The sequence below is a fragment of the Vicugna pacos genome, chromosome 6 (assembly GCF_048564905.1).
Source record: "Vicugna pacos chromosome 6, VicPac4, whole genome shotgun sequence".
Lineage (NCBI taxonomy): Eukaryota > Metazoa > Chordata > Mammalia > Artiodactyla > Camelidae > Vicugna > Vicugna pacos.
Genome location: NC_132992.1, coordinates 87411449 through 87423620, shown reverse-complemented (window position 1 = coordinate 87423620; position 12172 = coordinate 87411449). Strand labels below are relative to the sequence as shown.

General features: G+C 51.8%; 1 protein-coding gene across 8 annotated transcripts in view; it reads left to right on the top strand.

Annotated features, from left to right (window-relative positions):
• The window catches only part of SYNE3 (spectrin repeat containing nuclear envelope family member 3), a 95566-nt gene that overhangs the window by 51154 nt on the left and 32240 nt on the right, over positions 1-12172 (top strand). For all 8 annotated transcript variants that reach the window (XR_012073810.1, XM_031679373.2, XM_072963663.1 and 5 more), the window contains 4 exons: positions 5130-5291; positions 7929-8276; positions 10477-10613; positions 11841-12015. Coding sequence is in view for 7 of the 8 variants with exons in the window: in XM_031679373.2 (XP_031535233.2) it covers positions 5130-5291; positions 7929-8276; positions 10477-10613; positions 11841-12015 (822 nt within the window). In the remaining variant the exon portion in view is untranslated. The remainder of the gene's footprint in view (positions 1-5129; positions 5292-7928; positions 8277-10476; positions 10614-11840; positions 12016-12172) is intronic.

Here is a 12172-nt window from a genome sequence, read left to right as displayed (position 1 = left end):
TGTGAGGATGGGCTGAGGGGGAGGCTGCTGCCCTCGGAGTTGCCACGTGAGCTGGTCTGTTCTGACCTCGATGTGGAAACGGGGTTGCAGGGTGACTTGCCCCTATGGGAGAAGTCAGTTCATTTTGGCCTTTTGAGCTGTTGGCTGAAGCTCCCAGACGCTTGATTTTCTCTTCCTGGCCACCAGAGTTTTCTGTTCTGACTCCCAGGAAGCCCTGTGAGCTCTTGGAAGTGGGTAGGCGGGGTAGGAAACATGGAGCTGTTTCTCGTCTCTCCCGGAGCTGGCTGTGCGAAACTGGAGGGTGGGGAGGGGCCAGGGCAGGCCCCCACAGACCCTCTGAAGTTACATTCAGACTGCTGTGTGAATGTGCACTTTGTTGGGGAGAAGAGCTGTTGCTTCCATCGGATGGGACAGTGCCATGACCTTCAGAAGACAGAAACCTCTGAGCGGGGCAAACTTCTGCATCGCCCTTAGCCAGGGTCCTCGCTGGTAAAACAGGACCCAGCCTGCAGACGTGCGCCTCCCAGGCACACCCCATTCTGGGCCCTCCAGCCCCAAACAAAACGGAAACAGCCTGGCTCCCTCCCATGCAGGCGGGGGGCGCTGCCTGTCCTGTAAGTGGCCCTTGACGATTCTCGGTGGCTCAGATACCTCCTGGTCTCCTGCTCTGTACACTTGATAAAAGCCTCACCTTGTGTTCAAAGCCTGTCTTATCTCTCAAGGCAGATGAGAAAGTCGCCTTGAGGCAGGTGACTGAAATCCTCCTACCCCAGTGACAGCACAAGGCCCGTGCAAGGATCAGTAGAGGTCCAGGCCTATTCTCAGGGTGGGGCAGGCCCCTGGGATATTGCCTTAGTCTGCTTGTGTGGACATAACGTAATATCACACACTGGGTGGCTTAGAAAACAGGAATTTATTTCTCGCAATTCTGGAGGCTGGGAAGTGCGAGCTCAAGGTGCCAGCAGATTTGATTCTCAGTGAAGGGCCTCTTCTTGGCTTGCAGATGGCAGCCGTCTTGCCATGTCCTCACACGGTGGAGAGAGAGGGACAGCAGTCTCTCTGGGGTCTGTTCTCATAGGGGCATTAATCTCGTGGCGAGGGCCCCACCCTCGTGATTTCATGTAACCCCAGTCGCCTCCCAAAGGCCCCACCTCCAAGTACCATCACACTGAGGGTTAGAGCTTCAGGACAAGAGTCTGGGGAGGCTGCATCTCAGTCCAAAGAAGACATTGTATGTATTAATACCTCAACCGTCACCAAGGACAGCCCATTTCATCATTTCTCCTGCTACCATTTTTGCCTCTAAAAATCCATTTGTGACATCCAGTGTGTTAATTAGCAAGGCCTCTGGTGTTGATGGAGACAAGAAGACAGAAGCACAGCAGAGGCCACCTCTGGACGGTGGCGTTGAGACCACCCCCTGGAGGGAGACTCTTTACCAGGACAAATGACCAGGACCTGGGTGAGCAATAGCACACTGTCAACTGAAAGCAGTTGAAAGTCAAGAACAGACAGGCGGGCTGGTGGCCAGTAGGAGGGGTCAGATTGCTTAATTTCTCTGTTGTTTTTCATCTAATGGTTTTGTTTTCTGAAGGGCCAGGCAAAGAGGAGCAGCCTCCTCCCCGCTGCTTCCCTCGCGGCTGTGTTTGTTTGTCGGGCATCTCGGCCAGAGATCGGAGCCCTTCCTGCAGCCCCTTCGTGGAGGCAGAAATCCACGCCGCCCTTGTTCACTGGTTGGGTTTTGACATTCCTGACAACTCTGCCCGCACAGATGGTTTAACTGTTTGGCAGAACGAGAGGAGGTGGAGCCCTGTCCCGTTTGTCACCCGCATTCCAGCGACGGGCCGGCCCAGCCGCGGCTGAATGGTGCTCTGTGATCTCCGCCTGGCACAGAGCGCGTCTGGATGCCTGCCGTGCTCTGCTGTGGGCCTCCCCGAGCGCCTGCTCACTATCACGGAGGCTTTTATTTCCTCTGGATTTCCCCGAGTGCGGGCACCTCAACCTTCACACACACGGAGCCGCCGGCCAGCACTTGCGTTGGGGAGTTTGCTTCGCTACGTGCATCGCCATCAGTGTCAGCCCCCGGCCGAGCAGTTATTGGCTGCTTATTATTCCAGACTCACTTGGTTTCATCAGTGAGCCTTCCCTGTGGATGGAGGAAGCTCGGGGAGGATGTGGGTGGGTGCAAATAACCCCGTGGTGAGGAGGATCCCACAAGGAAACATGAGCGAGATGGTCACTGTGTCTCCTTGGTCCACTTTCTGAATTCAAGCATCCTCGCGTTCCCCGTCTGCCGTGCGCGGCTGTTGGAGCTCCGAGCCTCACTCCCCTACGTGAGAGGATTCTCAGCTCTTCACTGAAGGACTTGGTCCTGTGCCTTGGTTTTCCCGTCTCTGAAATAGGGATATTTTTTCCTCCTTGCAATGGTGGTTGAAAAGGTTTAAATGAATTATTTGAGTGTTTCTAGATTTGGTGGGAAGCTTCTCCACAGGAGGGGAAGGCACATAGTGATAGCCAGGGAGGTTTTTCAGATCCACATGCCGTCTACCCCTCCCAGCTGAGAACTGTTGGCTTTGCTTCGTAGAAGGTCAGGGCTCTCCTGGGCGTGGCCTGGGTCCACGGCTGAGAGCTGAGGTCAGCAAACTATATTCCATGGGCTAAATCCGGCCCAGCTTCTGACTTTTTTATGACCCATGAACCAAAAGTAGTTTTTACATTTTTTCAATGATCAGGGGAAAAATTAAAAAGAGAATTATTTCATGACATGTGAAATTCAAATGTCAGTGTCCATGATTCATTTTACTGGAATATAACTGTGCTTTTTGTGGGGTCAGGTTGAGGGGAGTTGCTAATTAGGTCTGCTTATTTATTTATTTAAATGCAGGCACTGGGGGTTGAACCCAGGGCCTCACGCATGCTAAGCACGCGCTTTACCGCTGAACTATACTCTGCCTCCTCTCTCCCACCACTACACCTGCTCTTTATGTGTTTGCCTGTGGCCGCTTATGCGCTGTAAGGGGAGCAGCACAGCAGTGGTTGAGAAGTTGCAGCAGAAACCACATGGCGGGCAAAACCCAGAGCATCTACTCTCTGTCAGAAACAGCCTGCCACTCCCTGGACCCGAGCGGTGATTTTGGGGTCTGAAACTTGCCGCTTCAGTCTTGTCTGTATGAGCTCCCAGCATCCATCTGGACATTTGCAGAATGGGAGAGGTTTGTGATTGTTGCAAAGATACTAACTGAGATAATGCTTGTCAATTTTCAGTATGTGGTAGATGCTTATTAAGTGGAAGTCCCCTCTTTCCCCTTTCTTGACTCTCCTTGGAAAGAAATCTCCACTGGTCGTCACGCAGACACTTCCGGCCACTCAGGAAGCATTCACTCTCAGAGCCTGCTCTGAGCAGGACCAGGAAGCTGAAATCAACCCCCTTGTTGGTAGGGAGCGCTTGGCCCCCTGGAGGGTGACAATGCCGTAGATGATGCTGGTGGGGAAGCCGCAGCCTGGGGCAGTAGGCACTGCTTCAGAGGAGATGAGGCCTGAAGGGTAGCAGTGCCAAGTGGGCACCTGCTCACTTGGTTTGTGGTGACAAGCGCACAGGGAACAGCAAGTGACAGTAAACAATGACAGCGTTATCAAGCACTAGTTGCCTGATGCTGTTCTGGGGTGTGCAAGCTCCGATCCATTTAATCCCACTGCACCCCAATGAGGCAGGTCTTGTTATCAACCACACCACACAGATGGGAGAGTTGGGTACAGATAAAGGTTAATTGCGTGTTCGAGGGTTCCAGGGTTCAAGTCCCAGACGCAGGGCTCCCAAGCCCAGGGTCTTGATTACTGGTCCACAGAGCCACATCAAGGGGTCCTGTCCTTGACCACCAGGCTGCCATGCTTAGACCTGGCCTGAGAGCACTGGGGAGACATGGAGGGGTTTAAAGAGATGGTGCTGTGATTGGGGGCTGTTTTGAAAATCAGAATCTCTAAAATTAGACGAGGCCATCATTAGCCAGAGTGCATTCCACGTAATACTCATTCTTCAGAATGCTAATAGGTGTCACACATGTCCGCAAAAAGGCTGCTATGGTCAAACAAGTTTTGGAAACCCTTGGGTCAAATAAATAGGTTTCTTTACTGCAGAACTTTATAGAGCCTCTAATTAACTAACAGACATCGGGAATCTCCAAGATAATACCATGGCTAGTATGCAATATTCCTCCACTGTATTAGACGATAAACTTTTTTTTAAAAAAGGAAAAGAAAAAGAAAACCAGAATCTCTAGGCACACAGTAGGTCTTGTAGCCTGGAGACTGTTACTTCCCCTAATGCCAGCCGTCCTCAGGGCACCATCTTACCCTGTGTGGTTAGAACCTGGGTGATACTGTCTGAAAATAGAGATGATTCCAACCCGTGCAGGCAGCATCACCGCACTCACGAGGAGGTGGGGCAGCCTGCTGTTTACCCACGTACCCTGCAGACACAGTGGTAATGGAGCAGGGATGCGGTAGCCCAGCCTTGCCTCCCGGGTTGGAACCTTGGTGCTTTCACCACCAGGGGACCTTGGGCAAGTCACTTCACCTCCCTGTGCTTTGGTTTCGCCATCTGTCAAGTTAGGTTAACAGTGGTGCCATCTGATGGGATGACCAGGAGCATCCAACGAGATGGAAATGTACACACAGCTGTTTGAGCAGTGCCTGCACCTTGGTCAGTGCTCAAATAATAGTGTTACGTAGTTGTTACCACGCCCCCCTCTTGAATGCCATTCCTACAACACGGCAGAAAAAAAACCCCTGCTGTATGATTGAGAGGCCCAGTGCTGACATGCTTTGGTCTCCGAAGCCAAGAGTCTCTTGGCTAATTTGCTAATAAGGTAGAGAAAAGCATCTGGGATCTTCGTCTCCAGCGAAAGGGCTGAGGGTTGGTTGTACAGCATCCCCTTTATGTGTGCGCATGTGAGCATGCGCGCAGGCGCGCACTGGGGTGGGGGGGCGGGGGCACGCTCGCACACACACACGCACATTCGCGCACACACACGCACACGTCCACACGCACATACACACACACGTCAGGCCTCAAAGGCCGGGGCAGCTGGGGTTGGGACCCTCATGGCCTGCGACTCTCCTCCCTCCCACAGAACCGGGTGGACCTGCTGGGGCGGGTGACCCAGGAGCATGAGCGTTTCCAGGCGAGCGTGGACGAGTTCCAGCTGTGGCTGAAGGCAGTGGTGGAGAGGGTGAACAGCTGCATGGGGCGCAACTGCCAGCTGACCACCAAGCACCGGCTCTCGGCGCTGCAGGTAACCGCCCCCCCGCCCCCCGCCACAGACCGGCAAGCCTCCGCCGGAGGGGTCTGCCGAGGGCGTGCTCACACTCAACGTGCTCACACGTTGGAGTTTATTTAATAGGATGGGGCAGCAGGGTGGGCACAAGAAACACAAACATCCCTGCACATAGACCCCACACGAGGAGATGCATGGATCAGGTGCAGAAGGTTTGGGGCCCCGGCTGCTCTATGGAAAGCTCTGAGCCAGCAGGGAGTTAGGAAGCCCAAGGCCACAGCAGCATGGTCTAGACCCGGGGGTCATTTGAGAATGGGGGACATGTGGCCATATCTGGAGACATTTTTGGTTGTCACAACTGGGGTTGGGGGTGGTACTGGTGTGTAGTGGATGGAGGCCAGAGATACTGCTCCACACCCTCCAACGCACAGGATGGCCCCTGACAGCAAAGCCTTGTCTGACCTCAGACGTCAGTATGAGAGAGTGAGGAATCCTGGTACAGGCATCAGACCTGCACGAGGGAGAAGCTGGGTCCACTCTGGCCTTCCTGACTTGCTGTGACCTTGAATGAGCTTCTGACCCCCTCTGTAAAGTGAGTAGGTAGATCATCTTCGATAATTCAAGGACCACTTTATAATTTTTGCCACAGCTATACAGAACCAGTATAATTTATTTAATATTTGTATTTAAATTGATTCTCTAAAAAAAAAAGATGAACTATCACAAAAAAGTTCTTACATGGCTTGTCCAGTTTCCCCCCACTATCTGAAAGTAGAGTGTTATTTGAAACTGTTCATAAGCCAAAATGGTGTAAAGCGAAGAAGCACTTTCTTTCCTTACAAAGGCGAAAATCCTCTCTGGATTTCTTTCAGTTAGCGCAAACAGGTTCTGACGCAGGTCTTTTACAAAAGCGAAGTGGTTGAAAGTGAACTTTTGAAAAGCGGGGTTATCTATATAAGAATGTTCACAGCAATCTTATTCATAACAGCCCTAAACTGGAAACAGTTCAGATTTTTATCAGCAGAGTATTATATAAACATAGTGTAGGATAGAATGTATGTACAAAGGCATACCAGTCAATAGAAAGGAATGAAGTACCAATATACACGACAGCACACAACAACCCAAAACCACTATGCTGCGTGAAAGAAGCCGGTTTCAAAAAATAACCTGATTTATGATTTCAAATACATGATGTTCTAGAATCTTCTGGGACGTTAGACATGCTCTGTATTTTGATAACAATGTGGACTATATGGGCATGCAGATTTCTCAGAACTCTTTGAAGAGTAACACTTAAGATCTGTATATAGATTTTCATCAACTTACAGTGAGTCTGCCTCCTGCTAAACCCATCATAAGTTGAAAACACTGTAAGTTGAAAATGCCTTTAATAAGCTAACTTACCAAACATCATAGTTTAGCCCAGCCGAACTTAAACATGTTCAGAACACTGCCGTTAGCTTACAGTCACGTAAGACAAAGACTGTTTTATAATTAAGTGTTGAATATCTCATGTAATTTACTGAATCCTGAAAGTGAAAAACAGAGAGATTTACACTCACTGCGACTGCCCAGCATTGCAAGAGCGTATCCTACCACGTATCACTAGCTCTAGAAAAACATCAAGATTCAAAATTCCAAGTACAGTTTCTACTGAAGGCATATTGCTTCCACACTTTCATAAAGTCAAAAAAATCAGACATCGAACCATTGTAAATCAGGTACCTTCTATATTTTCTTCCATGTAAATTTCATTTCAGTAAAAAAGTGGAACACATACACATTCCTATATATAAAATAGATAAACAACAAGGACCTACTGTATGCACAGGAAACTATATTCAATTTCTTGTGATAACCTATAATGGAAAAGAATCTGAAAAAAATACATATGTATGTTTATATATAACTGAATCATTTTGCTGTACACCTGAAACTAGCATTGCAAATTAACTACATTTCAATAAAAAAGAATTTTAAGTAAATAAAAGTAAAAAATAAATTAAAAAGTAAAGTTAAAAAGTGAAAAAATATCTTGAGGGTATTTTCAAGTAAAACAGAGTTAAAGATTTTTTTATTTAAAGATTTTTTCATTTTAAAAAATAAAATTATAATTAAAATTAGAATTAAATAAAAATAATAAAATTAGAATTAAATAAAAAGAATAAAACGAAGATTTTTAAAAAATTAAAAGCCAATGAACATTTATTTTATTTTAAAAGAAAATTTATATCGTGGTAAATTGAGTATCAGTATTCATTCATAATTTGCTGATTACCGTACAAATAGATATAATGAAGTCAAATGGGGTCATTAGGTTCGGTTTGGCCCCATACTTTTGCCAGCTGAAAACAAGCCTGAGGCTGCCTCTGTCTTTGTTAAAAAGGAAGATTAACGAATGTCCAAGAATGCTGAAGTGCCTAACAGAGACTCTCCCCTTGACTTAATCAAATGGCTTATAAAAGACTTGGGGAGGGAGCGACCTCCTCGGTGGCGTGAAGGCGGACGGCCCGCCCCTCGGAGAGGCGCCTCTGGCTCTCACCCCGGAGTCCAGGGCTTAGTTCTTGGCGTGACGTTCCCGGGGCCCTGGGAAATGCAGTGGGTGCTTTCTTCTTCCCCTCATATTTTTCCCCGCCCCCTCACCCACTTTAGGACATCGCCAGTGACTTTCCCAGGGGTGAGGAGTGTCTGAAGAGGCTGGAGGAGCAGGCCGTGGGGGTCATCCAGAACACCTCTCCTTTGGGTGCAGAGAAGATCACCGAGGAGCTGGAGGAGATGCAGAACGTTCTGGAGAAGCTGCGTGGGCTCTGGGAGGAGGAGGAGGGGTGGCTGCGGGGCCTCCTCAAGTCCAAGGGAGCCTGTGAGCGGCAGAGGAAGCAGCTGGAGGCCGAGCTGGCCGAGTTCAGGAAGGGCCTCCAGAGACTGGAGGAGGAGGGCCTGGAGCCCACAGCCGAGGCGGGGACCGAGGACGAGCTGGTGGCCCGCTGGAGACTCCACTCGGTAAGCAACTTTGGCGAAGCCACAGGCCAGACTTGGTGCTGTGTGTGCCTCGGGGCATCCCCCCTTGGACCTCCTCTGTGTCGTGGCAGAATCATCTAAGTCTCCAGCACACTCACTCTGGTTTTCCTGGATCTTTGGTAATCTAAGTTCCCTGAGCATAGTAGACAAATTAAGTGTTTGTGCCCATTTTCCAGATGAGGAAACTGAGGTCTGGAAAGTTTTTTTTTTCCTTTCCCCCAACATCCCCAGGATCACACGATGAGTAAGTAGGAGATGAATTGGTTCCAGATTTGGCATTCCCTTGCCCGATAGTAAGATGTCATGGGGAGGGACTTCCTAAGCACAGGGCAGGGAGGGTCAGGTCAAAGGGAAGGCTCTTAGTGCAGAGATGCAGAGGAACAAACATACTGAAGGTTTTGAAGAGACCAAGCACGTGCGTCCATCCTGGGGAGGGTGGGTGGGTTCCAACCCAGACACGATGTCCAGTCAGATCCCCCTCCCCCTCCTCCACCTGGGGGCACTCTCACTGGAGGTTTGACTTGAGGACGGAGAGATTTTTCAAGTACGGATTAACACCTTCCCCCACTCCTATCATTAGTTATTAACTCAGCGGATTAGCTCAATGTCAGTTCCATTAAAGGAAACATCTAAAAGAAAAGCCACCCAGATCCCGCCTCCACTCCACATTGTTCTGGTATTTTTTCCTCTTCCTTCTGACGTTTGCCATGTGCAGAGATATTTGTGTGAAGGTAGAAACAGAGAGCACACACCCTGTGGGCTCTCTCAGCCTCGAAGGAGGCCGGGTTCCACTGTAATGATCAACTTCACACAAAGGGGTTGTTTCCCCTTTGGGACTGTGTGTCCCAGCACGAGGTAGAGGCGTGCAGCTGGTGTTAAGGGCCGGGACTCTCAGATCACACTGCCCGGGTCCACGTCCTGGCTCCTCTCTTTGCCAGCTGGCTGGCTTTGGGAGAATCACGTTTTAGTCTCAGTTACGTGAGAAATGGGTGTGGTCATAGGAGGACTGACCTCACACATTCATTATGAACATGTGAAAACAAAAAGTGCTTCGAGCAGCATCAGCGATCCATCGATCGGAGAGTACTGGCTTTTAGGAGGAGTTCTGGGTGAGGGACAAGGTCAGAGGGTGCAAACTCGGGAAGGTAAGGCCTGGAAAGCCCTGCCAACACTCCCTGCCACGACAGACACCTGCCTGGGCCCAGTGATGTTTCAGGAAGGCTTTCCTGAGGCGGGAGGCTGACCGTGTCCCCGCAGGGGCTGTCTGTCCCACCCAATTCGGGGGTCAATTATGACCAAGCTGTGACTCACTGGAAATCAATGAAAGGGACTCTCAGACTTAATTGGAAGACTTTTGTTCTTAAACTAGCATTTATGTAGTAAGACGTGCTCCTGCTTTGTACTCAGTGTCTCGTCAAAGCGGGGTGGTCCCATGCCCCAGGCCGTGCAGCTGCGAAGGGCTGGAAGTGTCCTCTCGGAGCCACTCCTGCAGCCACCTCCCTACCCTGCCTCCTACCGAGCATGGGCCCAGGAAGAATTAAGGTCGAGATCAAACTCCCAGGGCAGCAGGAAGGGCCACAGCCAAAGTGTCTCAAGTGCCAAATGGAGCGGTTCGGACGTGCTGGGTGAAAACACCCTCTTGCCCCGCCCATCACAGTAACCGGATTCACCGAGCACTTTTAGATCATTGCTTCCTCTGGTGCTGAAGAGGCAGGTTAAAAGCCAGAGGGCCCGGCTCCAGCGTCAGGTCCACCGTTTCCCAGCTCTGTGACCGTGAGAACACTCTTAGCTGGAGCTTACTATCAGACGGGGACACAGAGAATTACCTTCCAGGATCATTGCCAGGCTCAAATGAATGGGACCCCAGAGCACGCAACATGGTGTCACTGTTCCCTAGATGTTACTCATTTGTATGATTAGGCGCTAGTTTCGGTCGCGACAGCGCTGGGAGGCAGGTGACGGTAAAGAGGAAACCAGCTCATCGAGCGTGAACCCCGTGCTTGGGGTCTCGGTGCGGGAGCGGGGAGAGCAGGGGCTGAGTTCACGGGGGCCCCCGTCCCTGCCCTGGGGACAGTTTTCTCCTAGGCCAGCCCCCTCCCGTGGGCCGTGCTCATCCCGCTGCACACACAGCCCCGTCCTGTCACAAACCTCACTGCCCCTCGGGTGTCATCTGTTGCTGCAGGCGACCCGGGCGACGCTGGCCGCCGAGGAGCCGCGGGTGGACCGGCTGCAGGCCCAGCTGAAGGAGCTCATCGCTTCCCACCAGGACCCGCAGCCGCTCTCGGACAGAGTGGTCGCTGCCATCCAGCAGTACCAGAGGTACTGGGCAGGCTGAGGGCGGGCCGGGACCCCACGCTCAGGGCGCCTCTAACACCATCTCCAGAGAGGGGCTTGCGCCCTCTTACTACCTGTAACTCTTAAAATAATCCTCGCTCCTCTCAATGACTGGCTGTTAGAGGCTCTCACTGGGCTCTGGCACTGTCCCCTTCGCACAGTATTTTGCATTTTGCTCCTAGAAGGAAGCCTAAACTCTGCTTTTTCCCATGCTATGTGGCCCTTCATTCATTGCCATCAGGTCTGTTTGAACAGCTTAGCACAGGGGACGAGTCCGCATGTAATGGTCCAAGGGGAGGGCTTTTCCGTAGGCAAACATCTTACCCCCGCCTGCTGACGGCGCTGAAGTAAGCACCTGGGTGCATCTTCAGACCAACCTCTACCTGCTCCTCGGCTCATGGGCTCGGGCACAGCCAGGTGTCCAGCTTCTCCGCTCAGCAAAGGCCAGCCGATCAAATGGCCACCCTGTGTGGAACTGGGCATAGTGTAAATTTGGAGTCTGTACCTGTTTTTACTACATGAGTTTCAGAGGTGTTCCAAACACAGCCCAACTCTCCACATCGCTGTGGCACCTCTCATTCCCCTACCTGATACAGGGGGGTTTTCTAGAATGATCTAGGGAGCTCCCGCCTTGCTGGATGTCTCTCACCCAGCAGGCCCCACACCGCACATCCCGAGCAGGGGCCTGGGTCCCCCAGGGGGTGCTAAGCTGGTGGGGGGGGCCTGAATCCCTGCTGCACAGAGTGGGCAGGGGGCTGGGGTGGCCAAGGTCGCCCTGTCCCCCATTGTTCCTGTTGAGGTATCAGGTGCTGGTTATCTATGACCAGGGGCTGGACATTGTATTCAAAAAATTATTTGTAGAAATTAGTCGGGCCTAGAAGAAGGGAATCTTAAGAAAGGATTCTGCTTGCTTCTGCAAGGTGCCGGGGGTGGGCAGGACCGTCTAGGGTCTTGGTAATCCCTCTTCAAGGCTTGACTCTTTCCCTGGTCGCGAAGCGGGGCCGCAGGTCTGTATGAGGCCGGGCTGTGTCCTCCAGGGCACTGCCACCCAGAGCCTAGGCTTCGGGGTCCCACAGACACTCCAGCCTGTGGCGTAGGAGAGAGCCCACCCTGGGAGCCGCACAGGCCAGGCTCTCTGGGGGTCCAGACAGGGGCCTCGCCCCCACACTGACCCCCACTCTCCTCTCCACCCACCCTCCATGGCACTCGCAGCATGAAGGCGGAGAGCACCAGGCAGCGGAACGCGGCGGGCGTGGCGCTGTGGCAGCGCCTCCAGCGGCCCCTGCAGGCCCTGCAGCTGTGGCGGGCTCTGGCCCAGAGGCTCCTGGATGTCACCACCAGCCTTCCGGACCCGCCCTCCATCCACACCTTCCTGCCGCAGATTGAGGTAACTGTGGCTCTGTCAGGAGGGCTGATTGACGCAGCCGGGGGAGGCCACCAGCCAAGCATGGCATTTCAGCCACTCCTGCAGGGAAAGGCGTGTCCCTGGGCCCTCCAGCTGTCTGGGTAGAGCTCCTGGTACCCTGTCTGGCCAGTTCTCAGTG